Genomic DNA, 23,708 nt, shown 5'->3' with positions numbered 1-23,708 from the left:
TTTTCAGAAGTGTTCCTTAACATGTTAATCACGTTCCTTAAAGACACATGTTTGCAGAGTGAGAATTGAAATATAGTGATAATTTCTCATTAAAGTGTTAGAATAACAGTTAACATAACGGAATAAAAGGATTGCTCTCGAAAACACAGTACAAATCAGGAAACTATATAATGCATTTCAGTTCACTGAATTCATAAATTATCTCATGCATAGACTCTCAAAAATAAAAATGAACTTTCAACCATAATTAATTGATTTTGACAACATTAAAATATGCAAAAGTCTCAGAATATCAATGACGACTAGCAGCAAAGTTTTACTTCGTCAACTAAGAAAGAAAGTAACTGCCGCTTTGAAGAAAGGTGTAAATTTTCTTATTGTATAAGACATACATACATAGATATGCATACACACACAAATAAATCTCTGCTTTTTTCTGAATAATTTGGCCGTGGTTGCAGTGATGTACTGCACTAATAACATGCCTTAATAACATGAAACAGAAAATACAGCCTCATAAAAAAAAAAAACAGTGTTTTAAGCCTTTAGCCTTCTAGGAATCTTTCTGAATTTTTAACTGTAGTGATTCCCTTAGCCTAGTAAATATCTGAAAAGGGATGGAAGAGACAATTAGAGGAATATTGTTTTCAAAAAGCCTGACCCTCCAAAAAAGGTAGAATGGTATGTGTCTGTGTATAAATTTGTTTTCTCATTTTCTCTCTCTTTTGATTCGTATCAGTATAAAAACTTTGGAGTTTGCTAAATTGGTTTTGGAGGCTGCTAAAGGATTAGAGAAGGGTTGACTAAATTTGGCTGAGGTTATTTAAGCATAATTTGTAACACAATACCTTTTCACATGCCTCTCTGTAGTTCTCTGCTGCATGAAACGCTGAGCATCTTCTAATCCCATAATCTCAATCTTTAAAGAAGCTTTTGAAAACACAAACCACCATTGTTGAAACCTCAGACACAGTTCTAAGAACTTGCTTTTACAGGTTAAGTTGTCCTGTATCTTCTAAAATATTTGTAAAACTTGATTTCTTAAATATATCTGCACTCTTTAATTATTCTAGCCACAGTGACTTCCTGAGGCACTGAGTTCCACTCCTCAACCTTGTATTTTCAAATAATTTACAAAACATTTTTTGTTCTGTGTGACTTAAGGGTAACATAAGGATAACGGAAAATTCCAGTTTGCTTTCTCTGCATTGTTCATTAGGATGCGTGCTTTTATCTTATTACTTATTGGTCTTCTTTATGTGATAAAAATTGCCACTCTTTTCCATTTCTTTTCATACACATGATCTCCTGTAAATCCTTCTTAATTTCTGTTTTCTCCTTTTGAGATGAGTACAGGTGGTACTGTGCTTATTATGTGCTTATTTATTTATTGATATGAAGACATGTTCTGTGGTTCTTCAGCCACGTTATTGTCTAGTTTTCTGACTATAGGTGCTATCCGGCTGCAATCTCACTCTGAACTAGGGACAAAGTTACACTTTACACAACAAAGCAGTCTAAGCACTTCAGTTCAGCACACACTGCTTTCCACTCAGTACCACTCAAAGACTGTGCCCTCTGACTGCCTCTAAATAACTTTGTGACAGCTCTGGATTTGCTAACACACAATCCAGCAAGCACAGTGGACAAGAAGGATGCGTCAGCAGTTCTGGGAAGAGATTTCCACTGCCACCTGAGCGGTTTCTCAGGTCCCGGCGCACGGCTCCTGCCAGGCTCTCAGCTGCCTCAGGCCTAGGCTGGCCCCAACTCTGGTCTCGCAGTCCCTGGGACGGGCCGACACGGGAGCGCCCGAGATCCCGGCGACGGGCTGCGGCCCGTGCGGCTCCAGGACAGCCGCAAAGACCTCTTGGCTTGCCCCGCCTCCCAGAGGAAGGCCGCGCTGGGTGGAGCTGACGCCCGCAGCCGGGCCGGGCCAGGACGACGGTTTAACGGCCGCTCCCGGCGCGAGGGCGGGGCGCGGCTCCTGCCGCCAGCGCGCGCCGTTACCAGGAGACCGGTGTTGCCATGGTCCCCCCCCCCCCCCCCGCCCGCCTCCCTATTAGCTACGCGACCGGAAGTCCCTGCCGTGTGCCCTTTGAACCGGGAAGCGGTTGCGGGAGGCCTGGGCGGACTCGGTTTGAATGAAATTCGGCTGATTCACGGCGGCCCGGCCGGAGTGGGGTCTGCGCGCAGGTGAGGGCCGGCCGGGCCGCGGGGCTCCTCGGGGGCCCGGCCGGGCCGCGGGGGACTCGCCGCGGTGTGGGCAGGCCCCTGCGGCGCGGCGGAGGGAGCGGGGCCTCGCCTGGCCCGCGGGGAGCGGGCCCGAGGGCCGCGCCGCGCAGGGTGGCGGGGCCGGGGCCGGCGCTAGGAACGGCGCTGTCGCTGAGGCGGCGGCGGCGGGGGAGAGGGAGCAGGTCCGACGGCCCCGCGGGCGTTTCGCCCCTCCGCGGCCCCAGGCGGTGCTGGTCGCGGGAGCGCGCTGCGCCCCGTGGTCGCGGCGGCGCCGGTCGCGCCCTGGGGAAGTTTGGGCGCTTCACGGCCACGAGCGGTCACGGGCGGCCCCAGGGCCGCGGCGGAGAGCGGCCGGGCTGCGGGGGAGGCGGCAGCTGCCGCCGCCTGGGCCTCGGGGCCCGCGGCCGGGGCACCCTGCGGCGGCGGCCGAGAGCAGCCGGCGCGTTTGAGCCTGCGGCGGCCGGGCCGGGAGCGTCTCGGCAGCTCGGTTCGCGGTTTGTCCTGTGCGCAGCGGCAGCGTCTTTGCCATCAGGGTGACTTCGCGGGTTGAAGCGCTGCCGCTTCTGGAGTAAAGCGTTGCGACAGTCTCTGGCGGTGCGCGCCTGTAACTACCGGGGCAGGGTGAGCTGGGGCAAAACACCCGGTGCCGTGGTGAGAGATACGCGAAGCAGAAGAAATCCCTAATCCATCTTAGGAAAGCTGTACAATCGAGTAGAAAATAAGGTATAATCAGAAGTAACAGGATTGCTTCTAGTATGTAGCTGACTTCAGTGTTGTTCATAGAGTAAATGAGCGTGTTGTAGCTGGATACTCACAAAAAGTTATCTGAGTGCATGCTGATCTTGTCTTTGAAGTTTTTCTTCTTTCTAGCACACAATAGAAAATCGGGAAAACAGCAACGAACAAGGTGGCTTTTTCCAGTTCTATATAAAACCATTTAAAAGCTAGATATAGCTGAAAAACTATTAAGCAGCCTGAAAAATCTGACAGGTTTGTCTTAATCTTGGAAACTTTTTTTTTTCCTCTATGAGTGCAAGGTATTCTCTGTTTCAGCTATACACTTACAAGACAATTTTACTGAGAAGAACACTCTGTGTTAACTTGTGTTATGGAAACAAGAAAAAATTTCTGTTAAGGAGTCCAGAAATTGGCTAGCAAATGAATTGTTCCTGAATCATTTAGAGTAACTTCTAATAACCAGGTTTTGCCAATTGCTTAATGAAAAATTTGTGCTATAACTTGCCACACCAGGGATATTCAACTGATATCTATGCTTAAGAAAATGAGAAGTTAGAACATAATTCAAAATAACAGATTAAATAATACCAAAATCTGAATTAAAGCCTGTAAACTTTCTTATAAGTGATTCAGTCTTGACAGGCATTATGGAGTATATACTAATAGTAGCTACAATTACCTCTCCCCCTCTGCGATAGTGGAGGGGTAGTTAGGATGCCCTGAATAACAGAGGAGCTGCAGGATGTGTCCTCAGGGAGGGAGGAAAGAGGCTTATGCAAGACTTCTGTGTCCTGCTGATTTCAGAGGAGCTTATTACTTGCATACAGCACAAAATCAACACTTATTCTGTGGTGGTGTGCTTTGCTAATGAAGCTTCCCTTACCTGGAAGCTTGGGGCAGATGTGCTTGAGTAGCTTTAGAATAGTCAGCTTGGATTTGGGTTACTTCAGTAATGCCAGCTAGGCATTGAATGTGCTAGAACTGGACTGGCATGCTGTGCTGCTGGAAACCAGAAAGCAAAGTGGGAGGAGCTAACCTGCCTACCTTCTAGCACAGCTCAGGTCTGTCAAGGGTCAGGTCTGTACTGTCCAGAAGCAGCTGGTTTTCGGGTCTAAGCAGATCCTGGAGGCAGAATAGTCAGTAGTGAACTTGCACTAGTGAGTCAGGGCCTTCAGCATACATTTGTGGCATGGTTAATCCTTAGCTTTAATGAACCGCCATAGATAACTGAGAATTTATTGTAATTATTTTTTTCATATAAAATGTATAGTAAGGTAGGCTTTTTTTTCCCCCTACTCTCACATGTGAAGTCTCTGTTCCGATGTGAGGTTTTTCTGTCATTCTGCATTTGGTGATTTTGCTTGCAACCAGTTTTTTGTTCTTTTCGCAGTGAAATGATGCATCTCTGCAATATGCAATTCCTTAACTAATTTACCTTCATCCCCAGAGGAGTCTTTTCAATTGTAATACAATTTCAGCAAACACCTTAAACTCCGATTTTTTTTTTTTTTTTACAGTCTTGGTTAATAATTAATCCATCTATTCTGTAGAAGTTCTCAACAGTAGATCTGAAAGTGCCTATATAAAGCTTTGTATAGTAGCCTCCATACTGTGGGTGGAGAAAATGAGTTAGAAGGTGAAAAGATTTGCTCTAAGTCACTTAATGGACAAACTGTAAAGCTTGGAATGAATTCTTGTTTCTCAAGTCTAGCCTGGTACTCTGTCCACTAATAGGACAGTTCTGTAGTCAGTGTTTTCTCTTGCATATGTGTTGAAGCTTTTTTTTTTTTTTTTGACCCTGACTCAAAAGTTGTCAACCCAGTAGAACTTTTGTCACTGAGGGATTGCATCATGGGCTGTTAATACCAGATAAAAATTGTGTACGTAAAGCTCTTGTTTCATATGCAAGGAGATAGAGTAACTTAAGGTTATGTTTCAGCAAAGACTTTGAAATCAACTTGAAACATGTCAAGCACAAAACACAGTAACTACGGGTATATACCTGTATGTACGTGTGTATTGTGCATAATGCATTTATAGAACTCTTCCCTATATTATCTACAGAAAAATGTTCTCATTATTAAAAGCCAGGGTTTAAGGCAGCATTTATGAAGTATGTTGAAGGTTATAACCAGCAGCTAAGCCATGAACCAGAGCTTCCAGAATTGATGTCTCTTACTATTTGTTATAGCTAATAGTATTATTAACAAATGTGAGACATGGATTTTTAAAACTTTCTGTTTTCAGATCAGTTTTGAGGCCCTCTATGCGTACTTACAATATGTTATTAACACCCACAGATTTTTTTTTTCCCTTTTGAGACCAGGACAGTTAAAAAGATCACACTAATGGATGTGTGTCGTGGGTAGGTGGATGTGGGGTTTTGATTTTTTTCTTCCATCTTTTGACCAAGATCTCTTAGCTAAGGTGTTTCAGTCATGGACGCGTCAAGCAGTGAGGTTGTTTAACAACCTGCCTGCTTCCCTCTTCACCCCCTTTTGGGGAGGGGGCTCTTTGTTTAAAACAAACAGTGACCACATTAACATCGGTAGTGAGCCGCATCATCTAAATCCTGCAGTGCACCAAAATGAATATGATTATAACTGGCCTTTTGCATCTTTCAGTGATGGAACTTTGTGATAAGTGTAGTCACTTCTTGAAAGTTTCACTCTGAGCGGAGACTGTTAACTCTTCTTTGCAGACAGAACGTGATATTATAAAAGTTACTTTTTTGACTTCCAAGAGAAAGGAGATTTGTTGACTTGTTTGCTCTTCTGTGCTTGTATTAAGTGTTAGATAAGTGTGTAATCAAAACTTCATCTCTCCTGGAAAGGACAGGAAGCTAAATGTTCTCGGCTATGAGCTACCACTCTGTACTTCCCCCAGGAACAGACTAGAGAACAGAATAAAAAGCTAGTATCAAAAAAGAAAAGTATAAGCTGTGTTCTGTTACAGCTAAGATGAATGTCTAGTATTCTATGACAGAGCTGTCCACAAAATGTAAAGCATTAATGCTGCTTTTTAACTGGAGATTTATTGACCGAAAACTGTATATGTCACAGTAGGATGAACTGAATTATGAATCAGTATCTCTCTGAAATTAAGAAAATCTTAGTAGTTTCTTCGACACTTAAGTTTTCTCAGTTGTTATACAAAGAGGTTCTTGCATTAATTCTCCTTCTGGTTTATCTACAAAAATGTAGGCTTTTTTGCAGGAAGACAGTTTTAGTAGTCTTTAGGAATAATGCCTGGTAGTTTGGGATTTGTCAAGCTGTGCTTCCGTGTTACTTGTCCTTCCATCCTTGCTGTGGCTGCAGATGTTCTCCTCTGCTCTATCCCCTTAGGAGTGCTCCCTCCCCCACCGCAGAGCAAGGTCAGCTGGGGATAAAACAGTTGCTGTATTGTTATGCTTTATAATCTGGCATTCAAGCAGTCTCAGTGATCTGTTTCTTCAGTATGCTTGTAGGATGGGGAGAAGGAGAATGTAGGACCCTTGAGTGTCCAGCAGCCTGTAAGTGACTAGGGTTGCAATTCTGTGAAACTTGCTTGTGAACTGGTTGCAGTTCTGTGGCAGCCAGTGCTAAAATAGCTGCTGGCTGTTGCCGTTCTGTCTCCTTTTTTCTGCTAGCACTCATCTGACCTCTCGTGGATCATATCCTTGTGCAAAGCTGGCGGAAATCTAGCAACTTTGCTTTTGACTGGTTAGTGGAATCCCACCCCAGCCTTTCAAACAGTGAGAAACTGTGACTTATTCTTTCTTCTCCAACTTCCCAGAAAGCTTAACACATCCTCCTTTGTTCTTGTACTTCTGTGAGATGAGGTTCAGAACTGTTTCTGTTAAATGACCTCAGTTACTAAAAAAACCAACCAAACAAAAAAATACTTTTTGGGCACGTTTAGCTTATGACATGCTTGACATGAGTTTCTTTTGGAGTCTGGAATAGCTTTGAAGCAGTCAGGTCTTCCAAGAATGCTTTTTCTGTTATGCCAAGACAACTGTTTCTGGGATGCGGTGTGAATACAACCAGAGAGCTGAACAGGGTTAAAAACAACATTTTTGTTAGCCTATCAGTTTACTGTGAGGCTGCACAAATGGCTGTCCTGGCAGTATTGAGAAAGCAGCATCAAGTTGGTAAGCAGCAGCAGCAGCTTCCCCACTGCTCCTTATGTTAACATTGACATTGAAAAAAATGTCTATCAAATCACGGCCACAGATCATTTCACAGATCTGTTCTAAATCACTGCACCACAAATGACTGAGTGGATGCAACTAGTGGGCAGTGTTCTCTGGGAGAAGGATAACACAACTTTTAAGTCCTAAGCAGAATGTAAAGCAGTCTTTCTCAACTTGAATTCAGGCAAACCTAAAGGCATTGCTGACTCTTCCAAGTCATACCAACTACTCATTTAAAAACAAACAAGCAAATGAAACCCCTCTGCACCTACAGACTGCTTATCATCCCAGCTAAGCACAGAGTTGATCTACAGCAAAATTCTTCTAACATAATAACAAGGAGCCATAGTTCTTCTCTAACAGCTTTTTCTAATCTATTGATTAACTTTAAAATGTTTAAACAGACTGGTAGGGATTGTAAAGACTTTAAGGTATTCTAAGTTACCCGAAATATGAGCCTTAATAGGGAAGGGCTGCTGCACCAACTGAATTATTAGAAAAGAAAATATCACAACGGAGAAGATAAGCTGTTTGAATAAAAGGGCTACAAGACGAGGGTTTATATGTTGTGGTGCTCCCAGAACTTTTTGTCATCTTGACTCCGAAGAAGTCCTAAAATGTCTTCTGTTAACCAGTCAAAGTAGCTGGGAGAGCATGACCTATACTAAGTATAAAAACTTAAAGTACTTGGGTGGATTTTCAAATTATGGGTATAGAGACTTCTTTTTAAAATCTTATCTGCTTTTTGTTAGTGCTTTAAGGCACTTCACGATTTTTATTGGCAGTGAGACAAATCCATATAGAGCCTCTAAGGGGTAATGAACTTTTACCACTTTTAGTATAAAACGTATTTTGTTTCCCTTCTGTGTCCACAGATGAGAATAACTTATAAATTCTTTCAGTACATCTTCTAGCTTCAATGGATGTGCAACTTGCATTAATCTTTACCAAACAAAAAATCTAGAAAGTAATTTGACACTTCACGGTTGCTTAAGTGTTCGTCCGTTATACTGAGAAATAGCCGTTAAACACATACGTTCAAATAATGTGATTTCTTGTTGGTGTGCATTATCAAATTAGTGTAAAATGTTAGTACATCTTATTATTTTAAAGTCCTGTCTGTTACTCTTCTAAAATACAAAGACTAGCTTCTCCTTCAGAGGCTTAAAAGGGTGTAGGTAGAACACTTATCCCTGCTCTCTTGGGTGGGTTTTTAATCCACTTATCTTTTATAGTGGAAAGAAACTTATTTTATTGATGGAGCAGAATTCTTTTAATATTAAGGGTATTTAAAATGTTAACTGTGCTTGTGTGTTTCTTGTAATGCATAGTCGGGATTTGTGTACTACACTGAGCTGAAAAAAGCATGACTACTAGGTCTTAGCATCAAATCCTGTTCTGCTTTTGTATGGAAAAGACCACTTATAACTGTCTGCATAAAACAAAAAGAACTATTGAAATGCTGAGACATGCTTTTTTCCATATAATTCTGAAAAACTTTGAAACTTCTTTGTTATAGATATTTGGACTTTTGCAGGACATGGCATGTAGAGCTTCCAGGGATTATGTGGTAAAAGCAAAAAATTGTATTCTTCTCTATTCTTTCAAAGGAACGTGTTCCTTTGAAAGGTCATCAATGTAACTTTTTTTAAAACATACTACTATTTCAAAGCTTTACTGTTTTCTCTTCTTCCCCTTTTTTTTTTCCTCCCCTCTTCTATAGGAAAGAGACTCACGGCATCATCTTTTTATAACCAAAAGGTGGGAGTTGCTGCTCCATTTGCTCTGGGATCACCTTTAGCTGAGTGCCAGGTTAGAAATGTAGATTTGCTTTATTTGTAAATGCTAAAGTTACTCAAATGCAGCTATTTTAATTACTTTCTAAAAAACTCTGCTCAGGTTGTTTAAGGTTTACAAAGCATTATTTGGTACAGTGAAGTTAAGGTTGAAATATTTGGGCACAGTGGATTAAAAAAAAATTGTTTAATTTGATTCTCTATCCTTTAATTCTTCAGATGTTTAACAAAGTAAACAAATATGTTCAGGCCTAAATATACTATAACGTACTCAAACAACTTCAGTTACAAATAAAAGTAACATAGTAGTTACCGAAACTGTAATCAGAATCAAGCCACCAAACTAGTGCAATACTTTGTAGTGAATCTGGAATTAGTTTGTGGATAAGTTCAGTCAGGTTCCCAAGACAGTAGCACAGAGAACATCTTCAGTTTGGTGTCTAGGTTATGGTAGTTAACCAGAATATATTACATCCCTCTGGTTCTTCAAGAAAATGAAATTTCATAGTTCCAAAACCTGGAATGATATGCTGATTTAAAAAAAAAAATCTGTTTGTGTAACTAATTTGTCTAATCCAGCTTTAATCCAGCAAAATTATATAAACTATGTACTTGCCTAACTTAAACATTTAAAACCTTCTGTTGGATTGGAAACTGGAATAAATGTTGATATAAATAAGAATATTAATGATCTAGTAATAAGTGTTCCTTAGCATTTATTCAAGTGAAATGTAAAAAGGTATAAAAACTGTTATTCAGTCGAATTTCTTAAATGCACATAGATAAAATGTGTCAAATTAGAGAAGGTGCTATAGTTATAGGAAAGACTACTGATGTGTCTTTAGTGATTTAAGAGACTAAGAATTTAAGTGTGCTGTCAAGATATAGATTGATTTAAATCATACTTTTAATAGTTTACTTCAAAGCTATGCTTCAACTCAGGTTAGTGTCATGAAAGATAACAGTGGACAAGTATCTACTATGGAGGGGGGGGAAGAAGTGAAACATAGCTGACACTAATTTTTGCTCCTGACTCTTTTACTGAAGCCATCTACTATGTGCTTACATGATAGTTTTAAATAGGAACTTAATCTTTCCATGTGAATTCTACAATTTGATTGGGAATGTGCTGTCGTACAGGATAGAAAAACAGAGGCTTTGTGTAGCTTTTGCCTGTAATAAAAGCAGCTTGATTTCAGTGATTGTTTGAAAAGCATAACCATTGACACCATAACACATTTTTAAGTAATGTAATACCAAGGTAGCTTTAAGAAGGTACTTATTGGTACTTTCAGCTGCAATTGTGGGTTTGCATGTGTTAGAAACATCCTACAAAACCAAGGAAGTGAATCAAATCAAAGTAGTAGTTTACTAGTGGACTAAACTAGGAAATAACTAGGAGATTGAAATTAGCTGTCAGCATAAGTGGTATTGATTAATGCGTCTTAAAAATATTGTTGTTTGAAATGCATGCAATTACATATGTGGTAAAAGTAGGAGTTAGATAATCTTTTTGTAGTGGTAGGTTCAAATGCTCCCCCTTTGTGTTATAATAGTAGCTCAAAATATTTATTTTAATCCTAAACTAAAAGAAAGCTTATCTAAATATCTAGCCAGTAAATGTATTAACATATCTCAGAAGAGGAACGTCATCTCATTCATTCAACATAAGTGTTTTATTTTTGCAAAGCAAATTTATTTCTTCAAAATAAGTTCAAATTTTTCTTGTATTTCTGACTTTAAAAGAAAGTTCTTGAATTAGTATTGTTAATGCAATGTGTATAATTGTTATGTATAGTGTAATTTCTGTTTTGAAGATGAGTGTATTTTTGAAATTTAATTGCTGTTCTCAATTCCTTGTATAAAGCAAGCATACAAGGTGTAAGTATATGCATTTCACCTGACACAATTTTAATACAATACAGCAAAGCTTGTTCAAGTTCACTGCTACTTTTGGTACTTCACTTCGTATGCTCTATTTAACAAATAAAGTAAGCCAGTAAAAGTAATTTCTGCAGAACTTGAAAATCAAACTGCTTGATTTGTTGAAAACATCTTAAACAAAAGCTATCACTTTTTTCTTTTTAATCTTATAATTGGGTTTTGTATATAATTAAGAAACTGAAAAAGCTAGCTAGGCCAGTTACACAAAGTAGTATTACAGCTGGGACAGAACACTTACTTAGGTATCTTAGTATTGTATTGCCCTCCAACAAGATAAAGGGAATGAACTGCAGAGAAAAAACATCAGTTTAATCCACTGCCAATGGGACACTAACAACGGTTCTTCCTCCTGAAGATCACTCCTTTAAAAGTTGCAATATAGGAAAAACTCACCTTTTTTTTTTTTTTTAATGAAAGTGACAGGTCAGTTACATTGATAAGAATAATCTTGCACTAAAGCATCCCACCTGCAACACTGGAAATGTAGTAAATGACTGTACTGTCACTAGTATTCTAACTATATACACATTAAATGTTTACTTTACAGTATTTCTTTTAGTATAATGAGTTCATTAAAAAAAGCTTTTGATGCTAATTCAGAGATCCATAATCTGCTCAGTGTCTTTCACATGTAGTTTTGATGATAACTGACAAGCTGTAAGTTAATTAGCACAGAACTTACTAATGAGGACGCTAAAATCTTTACTTTCACATTTTTATTGATGCTTTCTGAACAAATTGGAGTAAACGTGATCATATCTCTAAGTTGCAGGTGCTTCCTGAACATGGGTGCTGTTCTTAAGCAACAAAAAACACCCAGTTAATTGAATGATAGGAAAGTTTAGAAAAGTATGACAAGAGTGCTTGTCTTCAGAAATGGGGATAACCCAAAACCAAAGCAATAAAACAAGGTCTGTTAATTAGCATGGAAGACAGCTTCTTGAATTAATATGTGGTGTTAATTAACAGGAAGTCTGATGTTGTGTTGTAATTACCACCAATATTTTTGACATACTGAGTGACTGAAGGTGAATTATATAGATAGCAATTTAGTAAACACTTGAGAGCTTGGGAACATTTTCCTTTGTTTCTGTTTTTCTAGAAATATGGATAGACTTCTACGACTTGGAGGAGGTATGCCTGGCCTGGGACAGGTTAGTATATAGCTTGTCATTATTTTCTCTTTAATATTAGTCAATTACTGGATTATTCCTTTAGTTATTTTTAAAAATGCCTCCCCCTGTAGTCTCCTCTCTCTGCCCCCCCCACCAAAAAAAAAAATTGTAATAATCTCTGACTCTAGAGATGCCGTTATAAGCCTATGCAAATCATTGTTACAGCCTGAATGATTTTTGTTACCGTGAACTCTTGTGTTGGCATTGTGAGTTTACAGAATTCCTACAAACCTTTCATTTGATATTTGGATTCAGAAGCACTGGAAATGCAGAATAAAAATTTGAAAATCAGTTTCTGCTAATATGGATTTTCAGAATATTAAGACTATTCTAAATGACTGAGTATACCCTTTTACTCCTTCATAAATTATATATTTCAGTTTTTAGATCACATTGTGATGGGCATTGTAGGATACTGAGGTATATGCAAAATCCAGGAGATTTGAATTTAAATTTCCTCATTTGTTTTTATGGCAATTTTTTGTCTTGCTATTGTTCTCATTTCTTCAACTTTACCCGTAGCAGAAAGGCACCCGTGTTATCTGTGCTGTTCCAGTGCAAAACCTATAGTGAAACCTAGTGCCTTCCGCTAGAGGAATTCCCCATTGTTTGGTTTTTTGTTTTTTTTTTTAAACCAAAATCAAGCTGAACTTGTTACATTGTGTTGCCAGGTTTATCCTTGACTATTACGGTATAGAAAAAAAATCTAGGGAACTTCTTTGCCTGAGGCCTGTAGGAAGGATTACTTCCTTAAGAACTCCAGTGGAATTTCCTTTGCTAATCATAGCAATCTTGGTTGGACAAAGTAGTTGGCCTTTCTCTTTCCTCGTCTGCCCCAGGAGCTCTGTTCTAGATCTAGAATCCAGACTGTGATGCTTCCAGAGAAGTCACTTTCGTTTGTCTTAGCCTTAACAATGTGAGTGTGTGTTTGTTTTGGAGTGCTTGAAAATGCTGAACTCACAGTGCTGGTTGTGGAGTGTATTTGTGTCCAGTATAATTAGGAAAGGAGCAGTTTAATACTGAAGCATTTGGTATGATACAGTCTAAGCTAATATGCGGTCTCTAGGTGTTTTGCCAAATAAACTGTAATGTTTTGTGCATCTTTTATCCTTTTTATAGCTAAAATTCTATTCACGCTCTCTTAGTGAATCTTCAAGCAGCCCTTAGTTATTTTTAGTTTCACTTTCTTAAACAGTTATTTCTCTTGTTCCTCTGAGCTGCCAGCCTGCTTCATGACTCTTCATTTTTTTTTTAACATCTGCGCAGTCTAATCACTCAAGCTTTCACTTCTTAGTCCTCTCTGAACTTGACGCATATCAAAGCTATTTTTTTTCAAATTTACAGTTAACTCTCTCAGCTGCTTTCTGGATTTCCCAGCTTTAGCTTAAAGCTTGCTAGAAAATTGTAGCAGACAATAGAGTATAACATCCAAAAGGAGCTCGATGAACTCCTCTGGCAGCTTTGGCCTGCAAAGCTGCCTCTGTATTTGTTTAAATGTGGAATTGTTTAAGGGAATAAATGAGTGTATGTCAGGGATTTAAAAACAAACAAAAATCTTTATTTCCAGAAAACTGAATTGCTCTCTGTGCAAGTTGCTGCTTGCACTGGATAATATCTTAGCTACTTTTGTAGACCTTTAATTTATTAAATCAGCAGGAAGGATGTTCAGAAAGAATAACTTTATGTCCCTAGCATAGTGTTTCAATGGACCTTTAAAGATTTTTTTTGAATATTTACTTATTGAGAGAAATCCAGAATGCATTAGATGACCTTCAGGTGGAAGAGAGAAGGCAGGTAATCTTTTGGAAATACTTTTTGTCCTATTACAAAATAAACAAGGCTGTTATCATCCAGTTACACTAGAATGTTTCAAACAACTGTACAAAGCTTTTCTTAATAACTGTATTGTAGTTGCTCTGTCATTGCAGGTTTTACTTTCAAGTCTGAACATAGGAAAAACACCTGTTGGAGTGGGTCATTCTTGCTAACATGAGAATTATCTGTGTGTAAAGACTTGTAGAAAGAGAAGCATTTTCCAAGTAGTATTGCATATATGATTAAAAGTTTTTTTCTTGTAAGCCAGAAGTTTGATTGCTTAGCAAGAGGACTATATCACATGAGGCCCATTAGCAGTCTGTTTAATTGGCTTTGCAACTAATGTTCAAGTAGTAACAAATTATGGTTAAGTACAGTTCTGTTCCTTCTCTGCCACAGACTTTTCTCATTGACTTCCCTTAGCTTCTTCAACAGCATTCGCTTCTCTCCTTCCCCTTGCCGTGCCACCTGTTTCAGTTACAACTCTGTTTCTTACCCCTTTATTTCTCATCTTATATATGCTGTCCCTGCTGCTCTTTAGAAGTCTGTTTTTCCAACCCTCTCATCAAGTCTTCTGTACCCTACTTGGGAACTGCTTTCAGTGAATTCACAGTTCTTATCTTGTCTTATTGTTTGCTCCTTCAGCATATCACTTAGGGTGGCTAAGTTGCTTTCAATGTTAATCTGCCTATGGGTAGTCAGAGCAAGTCCCTTGGGTGCTAAGCCTCTCTTCAGGATGGCTGATAACAAGTGCCTGAGGGAGACTATGCATGCTGTCATTCTTACACTGATACTTCAGTGATGAACTTTCCTTCCAGTGCTTGTGTTTTAGCTTTCTTCAGCCATTTCCTTTGTTTATTAGTCTTTGACGGACAAAGGACTGTCTTTGTCGGAAGAGAGGCGGAAGAGAATCTGGTTGCTTTTAGGACTCACATAAACAGAACAGTGTTTTGTAGCAATAAGCTTGGTGGTTAACTTTGTGTTCTTTGTATGAGAAGGTACAGTAGGAAGTTCAAAACAAACAAACGTAAATTAGACCTTTGAAACAGTGCTTCATGCATAAATTGCTTATGTCTTAGATGCCTGATAGCTTAGGCTTTTGAATTTTGCTTAGAAGAATAAGTGGCGGATGCTTAAAAAACAATGAGGGGAAACAGTTACAGTGTGAAAGTATTGTAGCGTCCCAAACCAAATGCTACTTATTCCGTTAATTTCCTTTCTGTAGCTCATGGGAGCTCTTGTTTTGGAAGTGACCTTTCTTTCTTTCTTTCTTTCTTTCTGCTGCATGGTGTCTGATCCTCTTTCTTCCCTCTCCCCTCCATTGCTGCATCATTTTCTGAATTACCTTCCCTCTCCTGGTGGTTCATTCTTTTCCATTTCTGTGTCCGTTCCCCTGGAATACTGCCTAGCACAGAATTTCACTGGTGATCTAGTACTTTGTTTTGCATTGTACATTTGCTGCAGACAAATTAACAGGCTTTATGGCATACTTAAAAGCATTCTTCCTATGCAGCAGGCAGGAATTTGGAGCAACGCTCCTCTTCATTTTGTACGTAGCTGCCAAACTATTGTTTGCTAGTGAAATCAGTTCTACGTATGCCTCTGTTAGGCAATCCTACTGGATACTATTTCAGAGTGCAGTGAGTGAATTAAGTGAACGTTTTCAGAACAATAACCCGAGCTATATACATTTTTATCCACACACACACATCTATCTCTGTCCAGATGTGATAGGAAGCAGTGCAATAGTATTTTTAAAAATTGTTGTTAAAATATTTATTTCTTGATAGATTTTTCTAAAAATGTTAGCTTCGGTTGTTCTGTCAGTGAAGACAACTGTTCCAGTGCAATAAAAGGAAAGGAGAACTAATTATGTACTTCTGAATTAACATATTTGATTGGGGGAGGGGGAAGAAAGGGGGGAAAAAATACAAACAGGAGGGGGGTGGGGGAGAGAAGTGACCTGTGTCTTAAAAGGAGTGTTTACACCTTGACTTGGAATGTAGAAAATAGAAGTGCAGATAGCTATTTTATTTGAATAATGGACTTGCCAATTAGCCATCAAGTGCTTCCATCTGTGAAACAGTTGATCAGATGGGTTAGCTGGGATGTTTCCAGATTAGGGCATTATAAACGGCACTTGAAAACTGTCACTTTGATTATGAGGTTTCAAGCATTGCACTGCTTGATGCTGTGGAACCTTTTCCCTCATATTATCATGGGTTTTTAGAACATGCTGATCCCATTTAGTAAATCTAAGGCATCTTGGGAACTTGGGAGACCTGCCACTGATCTAAAGTTCTGTTTAATCTGCTGATCTAGCCAGGATGGTGGTTAGAAAAGAACACGAGTCATTCAGTTTTCTGAGGGGGCTTCAGAATAAGAGTTGGTGATCTGGAAGGCAGAGGATGATCAGGCTCAGTGTAGATCATTCCCAGGTGAACGATAAAAGCAAGTTTCCTTCAGTTTCTTCATTAGTGTAAACTGAGATGAGGCTCTTGAAGTAAATAGCATGTTCTAATAGCATGCTCTGCAAAAAAATTCCCTATGTAACCAAAACAATTTTCTATAAAGATGTTTTATTAATTGATTCTTGAAATAGGATGGTTTTAGTTGGGAAGGTGAAAATATGTTTTTGAATATTGTTGTCTTTAATGAATTGTATTTTCCTTTGGAAAGCTATGGTGTGTTTCTTGTAGGTTTTGAAATCTGTTGCACTTGTTTGACTTTGTTTCGTGTATCTCTGGGTTGCATACACCTCATACACTTTTACACACTTGAATTGTCTGATGCACTCTTCTCTGCTTCCCATACATGCTTCAAATACTCTTTGAGATCATTCTAACAGAGGAATAACTCTACATTATAGCTCTTAAAATTATGCATCGTTAGTCTGCCATTGCTTCTTTAATGCTTTCCACCAAAGTTTTCAAGTACCAAGGAGGTTAGTTTTTCAAAACACCTAATATAACCCTTCTGTAGATGATAAGAACTAGGTACACGACTGGAGTTAGCAACCCATTTAAAGAATGGAAATATTTTGAAGTTTATCTTAGTGACAAACTGTATTCACCCATTAAAAACCGTCCTACGTCCAATTCCTGTCAAAAATGCAGAAAACTTCAAAATCAATGATCTATGTTATTTCTTACAGAAAGTCTCAGCTGCGGCTTATATACCCGAATCTTAAAATTTTGTTTTAAGAAAAAAATTAGTGAGATACAGCAGTAAACTGCTATTTTACTTTCATTGACTGGGATGAGTATCTTATTGCAATGCTTAGTGTTTTTAATATAGGGAAGTTAAGGGGAGAGTTGGGCATCAGATATGGGGTACCAGTGTGGCCATGTTCTGCTGCTTGCACTGGAAGAGGTGACAGCTCCATGGATAGTGTATGCTTATTTGAAAGTTATTTGGGATTGCTAAAGGTGGATATAGTTTTCCTATGGATTGTCAATCAACCTTCTAAGCACAGTTGAGCGATTGTATCATGATTTATCCCCAAATGCCCTAATGGGAGAAGGGAGGGAAATATATTAGAATCAGTTTAGGAAACAGTCATATGACTGCCTAAGCTGGTGTCTACTTACTGCAAAGAAAATGCACAGTGAGTGTGAATGCTGCCTTAAAGTGGGATAGGCCCCACTGCCCATTGATAACATACAAACATAAAACTAAAATAACAAAGCTAGTGGGTTGTGCCTGAACGTTATCAGCTTCCTATGAGCTGCCATAAACTCTGGAGACCGTTTTTAGCTGCCCTCCTGTTGGCCTCAGCTTCTAAACTTGGTTATTTCTAATAATTAGGCAATTAGCTTCTGTCTCTTCAATTTAATTACCTGTGTAGTCCAGCCGACTTTCCCCAGAAGAGACAAAGGAGCTTGGACAAGGAAACGAGTGCTGCCATAATGAGAGAGAATGGTGGGGGAAATCATCTTTAATCAGTCATCTCTGCATCTTTTGCATTACACTTGTTCACTTGTAACATTACTTTCTGCAAGCAGAAAACAACCCCTCCACACTTTAAACAATTTCTAAGAGAAAAAATGAGTTTTTCTTCCTGAAATCCCATGCTATTGATTATAAAGTTGGAGTGCTGCTACATAATACCTTTGAACACTGGCTTCTCCCTTCCTGCAGTCTAGAAGGGTTGTCTTCATATTTTCCTGGAACCATACATTTGAAATATCCCTTAGTTTTAAAAATGTTTTTTCCCCAACTCCCAATTCAAGCAACTAATCTTTCTAAGTTTTTTTTTTTTCTCCCCACTGGGTCCACTGGCTAACCTGCTTGTGTCCAGTGTGTTGATTCTTCACAACAGAAAGCCCATATCTGTGGAGAACCCACTATATTGTTTTAAAATATTTTAAATAAATCCCTTTTAACAGCAGTGCTGCACAAAGTGTGCTGCAGAATGACCTGAGACGATGCCCACTGAGGGCTACTGTGCCTAAATGGCAGAATTGTCTGGAATAAGGTAGTTAAATCTGAGTTGGAGTACAACTTTTGGATAGAGAGAAAATGAGTCATGTTTCAGTGTCTGCTTTGAGGCTCTAAATCCTAATACAGTGTGCTATGTTGATAGGAAGAGATAACAGGTTAAACTTGGAGTGGAACCAACCTTTGCTACTTTCTTTGGTGGGGGGGGTGCGGGGAGAGGAGAATTCTGTAGTTTGAGGTTAATGACCAATAGTTCTTTTCAAAAACACCTATAGCAGTGCTGAGGATTTGTTTTGGGTCCCTGTTTTAATGGCTTTTTGTTAACCATAACATTTCCTTATGTTTGATGTCAGGAAGCAGTAACTGCAATGATGCTGTACTGTCACTTGACTTTTGCACTGTTTCAATGGCCTCTTGCACCGTGTTGGGGTGGAGGGAGAAGAAACATGAGAACCAGGAATGATTACACTTAAGTGACCGTATCATGTTAACAGCTGTGTTGTGCACATTACAGAAAGTCCAAGTATTGCGAATTGCTTTTAAGTGTTACATGTAAACTAAATTTGTATCATGAATACATTTTATTATTGGGCAATAAGATGTTTGTAGTAAAATGTTTAAATGTAGTTTAGATGTTTAAAGTGACTGACTTTTTAAGGTAGACTGTACCCACATTGTATTTAAGCTTATTTGATCTCAAAATAATTGAACTAGCATCAAATCATTGCTAAATTCTGTTAAAAGCTTGAATCCTGTAGAGTTTAGTTCCTACTAAAATCACATGAAGCAACAATTTAGATTATGGTCAAGAAGAAACTGTGTGCTTAAAAAGAAAGGAAGAGCTGTGTGTGTGTGTGTGTATCTATATGTTTTTTTAATTTTTTTGTTAGAAGGCTTTGAGCCTCAGTTTGCAAGGTGAGTTTCTGTAAAAACATTAGGTAGTAGGAGTGTGTTTTTTTGTAAAAGGCCTATTAAAATTTTGACAATTGTAGGCAATTAGCTGAGTAAAACACATTGCGTTCTAAAGGTATATAGGAAATCTCTGCATGTGCCTGTGTAGATGGGTTATTATACCTCTTCCATGAAACTGTTACTTACCTGGGAGAGAGAACTGGCAGAAAATGATTTTTTTTTCTTTCTGTTCTAATTAGAAACTTTTGAATGGATGGGCTTGAAACCTGAGCCAAATAATTTTATTGGTGACTTTTTTAATTTGTTATAAAAAAAAAAAAAATCTGGCCAGGTTCTGTCTCGGGAGTTTCCCAGTGAGCTAGAGCTTTTTTGTTTAAAACTCTGCGTGAGTGCGTGCGTGTATGCCCATATGTACACGCATCTCCCCCCCAACCAAGCTGCGGTTAGTATACTGCGCTGTATAAGGTGTTTAGACACTGACTCTCCCAAGCCGTTTAAACAACTGCTCAGACCTGCGTGAAGTTTTCTTCAAGAATTTTGATTTATGAAGAGGAAGGAGGTGGTGGGAGATGCGGTGTATATCAAGACCATCTATTACTGCTGTTTAGAGTTCTGCTCCATTGCACCTCAGCAGACTCTTTAGGAGACAGGATTTTGTAAAATATACTGATACAGGCAGTTTGTCTTACCCAGCCTGTTAGATATTTTTTTCCACAAAGATATTTTTAATTTAAAATAGCAGTTGATACCATATTATGTCCTGAGTACCCCTACTCCATTTTGGAGATCATACACTGTCTATGGGACTGAACATATTACTATAATTTTTTTCGACATATGGTGTAACAAGACAATGTGATCCGTTCAAAATCTAGGCTGTTTGTTGAGACTTATGGTATTTTGTGGTCTGTTTTGTATGCTTGATTATAATTGGTATAAAAATGGGCCTAAGCATACAAACTGTTTAGACACGATGCTTGCTTCGAATGTAATCCTGTTGATGCAGAACTAATGGTAAAATTATGTGTGTACTAGCCAGAAAACCACAGTTTTCAAATTCTTACTGATTAATGTGATTCACAGTGAAAACTAATAGACTTATTTTTCCCCTTTTATGAATTCTCTCTGAATTTCTTTTTTTTGTGAATTGTGCTCAGTCATGACAAAACGGCGACAAAATACATGGCTTCTGATATTTGGTATTATAATGTTAGCAGAACCGTTGAAATTTGAAAATATGGCTTACTCCGTTTGCCACCTCCAGTGGCTGGATGCAAGTTGATATTTATTTTGTATGTTGTCTCATTCACTGCAGCAAAAGTTACATCCATAACCATAATTTTAGGTTAAATAGCAGTGTGGAAAAAGGACTGTGCTATTTAAGAAATCTGAGAATCTATGTGTGAGTTTATCATTGTACAGTTTACCTACAGAGGGTAGCGGAGACGAGCAGTAGTACTCAGGTGAACTTTTAAAATTGAAGTCTTTTATTTCTATTGCCTCTGCCTTCTCTGCACATTAGCTCAGGTGTCTGTGTCCTCTGTAATGTTCTTTCACACTTTCCAAGCTATACACAATTGGATTTATCTCTAGGAAACAATGTTTTTAGGCTAATTTTGAGCTCTCAGGCTTTCTATGTAGCTTTTAATGTGCTAAGGTGGTATTTGATAATGGTTGTCACTGCATATATATAGCCTAGTCACCTCGTACACACACACACACACAAAAACCACACACACACACACACACACACACACACACACAAAATGTGATGATTGTCTAGAAAACTTGTTTTGGAGGTGGTGGAGGGGGAGTGAAGAGAAGGGGAAAAATGGGGAAAAATACTTTCTTTTTTGTTTCTATTCAGAAGTAATGCACGTTTGGGGTGTTTTTTGTTAATCTTTCTCAATTGTCTTTAGGTGTAACAGCTGAAAATATGTACTGAAAGGGTTAAGTCGGCATGAAAGAATTCATTTCCACTTTAATGACCTAGCCTTGCTGGGTTAGGACGATGGGGAACATGCTTCTGACTTGTACTCCTATTGCCAATTAACACCTCCTATAACAGGTTGCCTCAGCTAGTCATTGAAGCAGAGGCAGCAGAAATAGTTTACATGCAGCTTGTTTTTCACACTAGTTGTTTAATACTCACAAAATTAAACTATTAAAAGGTTCTTTCTTACCTTACTGGGAAAGAAATAAACACCATAGCGGTCAGTGTTTGCCTGTGTCCTATGTTCATGTTTAAATTATTCCAATTGCAAAAAGGAAAAAAAAATGTAATGGTTATATCAGTTCTTATTTTATGCAGAAACACGTTGTTTGATACAATAAAGACAAGACTTGTTCTAGAGCACTTTAGTTCATTGCTTTTTTTATTAACAGCTGCCCTTTTAAAGTCTGTTTTTTGTTGAAACAGCTATGCGAGCAGATCTTTCAAAATCTTTTGTTCTATTAGCATGACAATAGAACAGTATTTAAGTTTAAATCAAACAATAGAAAGTGCCTTGATTTGGAATATTTCACAGTTAGTGTAATTAATTGAGTCCACTTTTTGTACATATTTAAAAGTACAAATAAAAAGCAGGGCTCTAAAGTGACACTTTAGTTCACATTTTATCAGCAGGTATTTTAATAACATAATAAAATTGGTTAAATAATTGATACCAGTTCACACTAAGGGAAAGGTGGGGTAATATACCTAAAAGTGTTAACAAATTTGCTAAAAGGCCTGAGTGGCTAACACCTCAAGGCGTTAGTTTTTATGCTGTTAGAATGGCAAATGCCTTTAACACTTCGTCAACAAGGGCTGCCCAAGTAAAGGACTGCTTTCTGTATTGAATCAGCTTTTTAACTGCTTGGAACAAAAATAGTATCTTGCATAATTTAATATTAAATTTTAATCTTTTGTTCCTAACTTGAATGTGATACTTTTCCTGTTACAAGTCTTATTGAAAACATTCTTAAGCAAAAATAAAATAGATGAAATTAAGATTACCATTAACATTTTATCTGTTGTTACTGCAAATGTTACCAATTTCATTTTTAATGAAATGAGGATTCTGCCCTTATATCCAAAAACAAACCAGAGTTTCGTCAGGTTGCACAAGATGACTGGCCCTCGGGCATGGAACTGAATGACAACATGCATAGTTGATCTCGAAGAAACGCCCTTTTTAATAAGGAGTGTGGTACAGTATTTGATTGCATTCTCACTATATTCTTGGATGGTGAGATATTTTCAAAAAGGTTTTTGAATTATGATCATTACTGTATTCAGCTTAGACAGGAGTGATTAGGGAAAAGAATGCTCCTTGTCGTTTGTAAATCCCATCTCTTTCCAGTTCCCCAAGAAATTATTCAGTAAAGCTGTGGGCAGGCAGCCAGGAAGGAGGTAGAATTTGCTATTTTGCTATGAGATGGACAATCTCGCACAAGTCTAGCTGGGGGGGAAACCTATCAGGATACCATAATGAAACTAGTAATCTAGCAAATCTCTTGCTTTGTAGAAGAAAGTGCTTTCCTGTTTCAGTTTCTGACACTGGTTAATTTAATTTGGTCCTCTGCTCCATAAGGATGGTGCTCCTTTGTTAAACTTGGCAGGCAGTAAAGTTTATGAACAGTGATAATAGCACATGCTGTGGAGGGTCAGTATAAAATACGGAGAGATTAGCTAGTGAAGTCTGTTTCTTCACCTTTCCATCACAAAAGTGCATAAACCTCTGTGGAAGAGTGTAGCAGAAATAGGCCAAAGACATCTCAAAATGTATAACACACAGATGGAACAGTTCCCACGTACTGTGTAACTAGTGTACAGAAGCTGTGGCTGTTAGTCCAGCACTGTATTAGAAAAGCAGCCACTTGTGGAAAAGGAAGTGGTCCTAGACAGAGGGAAACTGGTTCTTGTTTCCAAATGTCTGTTCAGAGGCTTTCTTTCCACCCCCCGCCACCCCCCCATCCCAGATGAAGTCATCTATGCCCAAGCAAGCTATTTGAAAGACCCAAGCATCGTTATGTTGTCTTTATCTATTTAATCTGTGAAAGTTTTAGGTTAGGAGTTTAATAAACTTCAGCACTATTGTTTAGTGTATTTGTACTTTTTTGTCATCTTTCTCAGAAAAATGGCAATTAAATTAAAACCCTTATGAAGGTAGGTTATAGAGAAATTTTAACCCATGTATCCTGTCTTGTCCAAAATTCTCCAATCAGTGCATCACATTGGCTTCCAAACATTATTGAGGAGTTTATTTTAATATATATTCAAAACAAGGGAAGGAACCTTAGCGTGAAAATTAATACACACAGTAGTTGATATGCTGCAAGTTGTGAACACAGGTGTCCAGGTATGGGAGATGTGATAACACCCTCAGCTGAAGGAAGGGTGTCAATGGGATCTGCCGTCTTCCCAGGCATCAGAGAATCCATGCAGGAGACCCTATTTAAATGCCTTGATCTGTGGAATAAACTTCGGTTCAAGTTCCT

The 23,708-nt window shown here is 38.6% G+C and overlaps 1 protein-coding gene across 2 annotated transcripts in view; it reads left to right on the top strand.

Moving 5' to 3' along the window:
• The first annotated feature begins 1,879 nt into the window (after positions 1-1,879).
• Positions 1,880-23,708, top strand: part of PSMD14 (proteasome 26S subunit, non-ATPase 14) — a 50,753-nt gene continuing 28,924 nt past the window's right edge. Inside the window, exons 1-3 of one of the 2 annotated variants that reach the window (XM_068948791.1) lie at positions 1,880-2,193; positions 8,868-8,956; positions 11,987-12,038. In XM_068948791.1, the coding sequence (XP_068804892.1) occupies positions 11,991-12,038 (48 nt within the window). In that variant the 5' untranslated portion in view covers positions 1,880-2,193; positions 8,868-8,956; positions 11,987-11,990. The remainder of the gene's footprint in view (positions 2,194-8,867; positions 8,957-11,986; positions 12,039-23,708) is intronic. The other variant, XM_068948792.1, reaches the window with a different exon arrangement.

The sequence above is a fragment of the Struthio camelus genome, chromosome 6, assembly GCF_040807025.1.
Source record: "Struthio camelus isolate bStrCam1 chromosome 6, bStrCam1.hap1, whole genome shotgun sequence".
NCBI classification, from domain to species: domain Eukaryota; kingdom Metazoa; phylum Chordata; class Aves; order Struthioniformes; family Struthionidae; genus Struthio; species Struthio camelus.
Note: the sequence above shows the minus strand (reverse complement) of the source record. Positions and strands in the feature narration are given on the sequence as shown.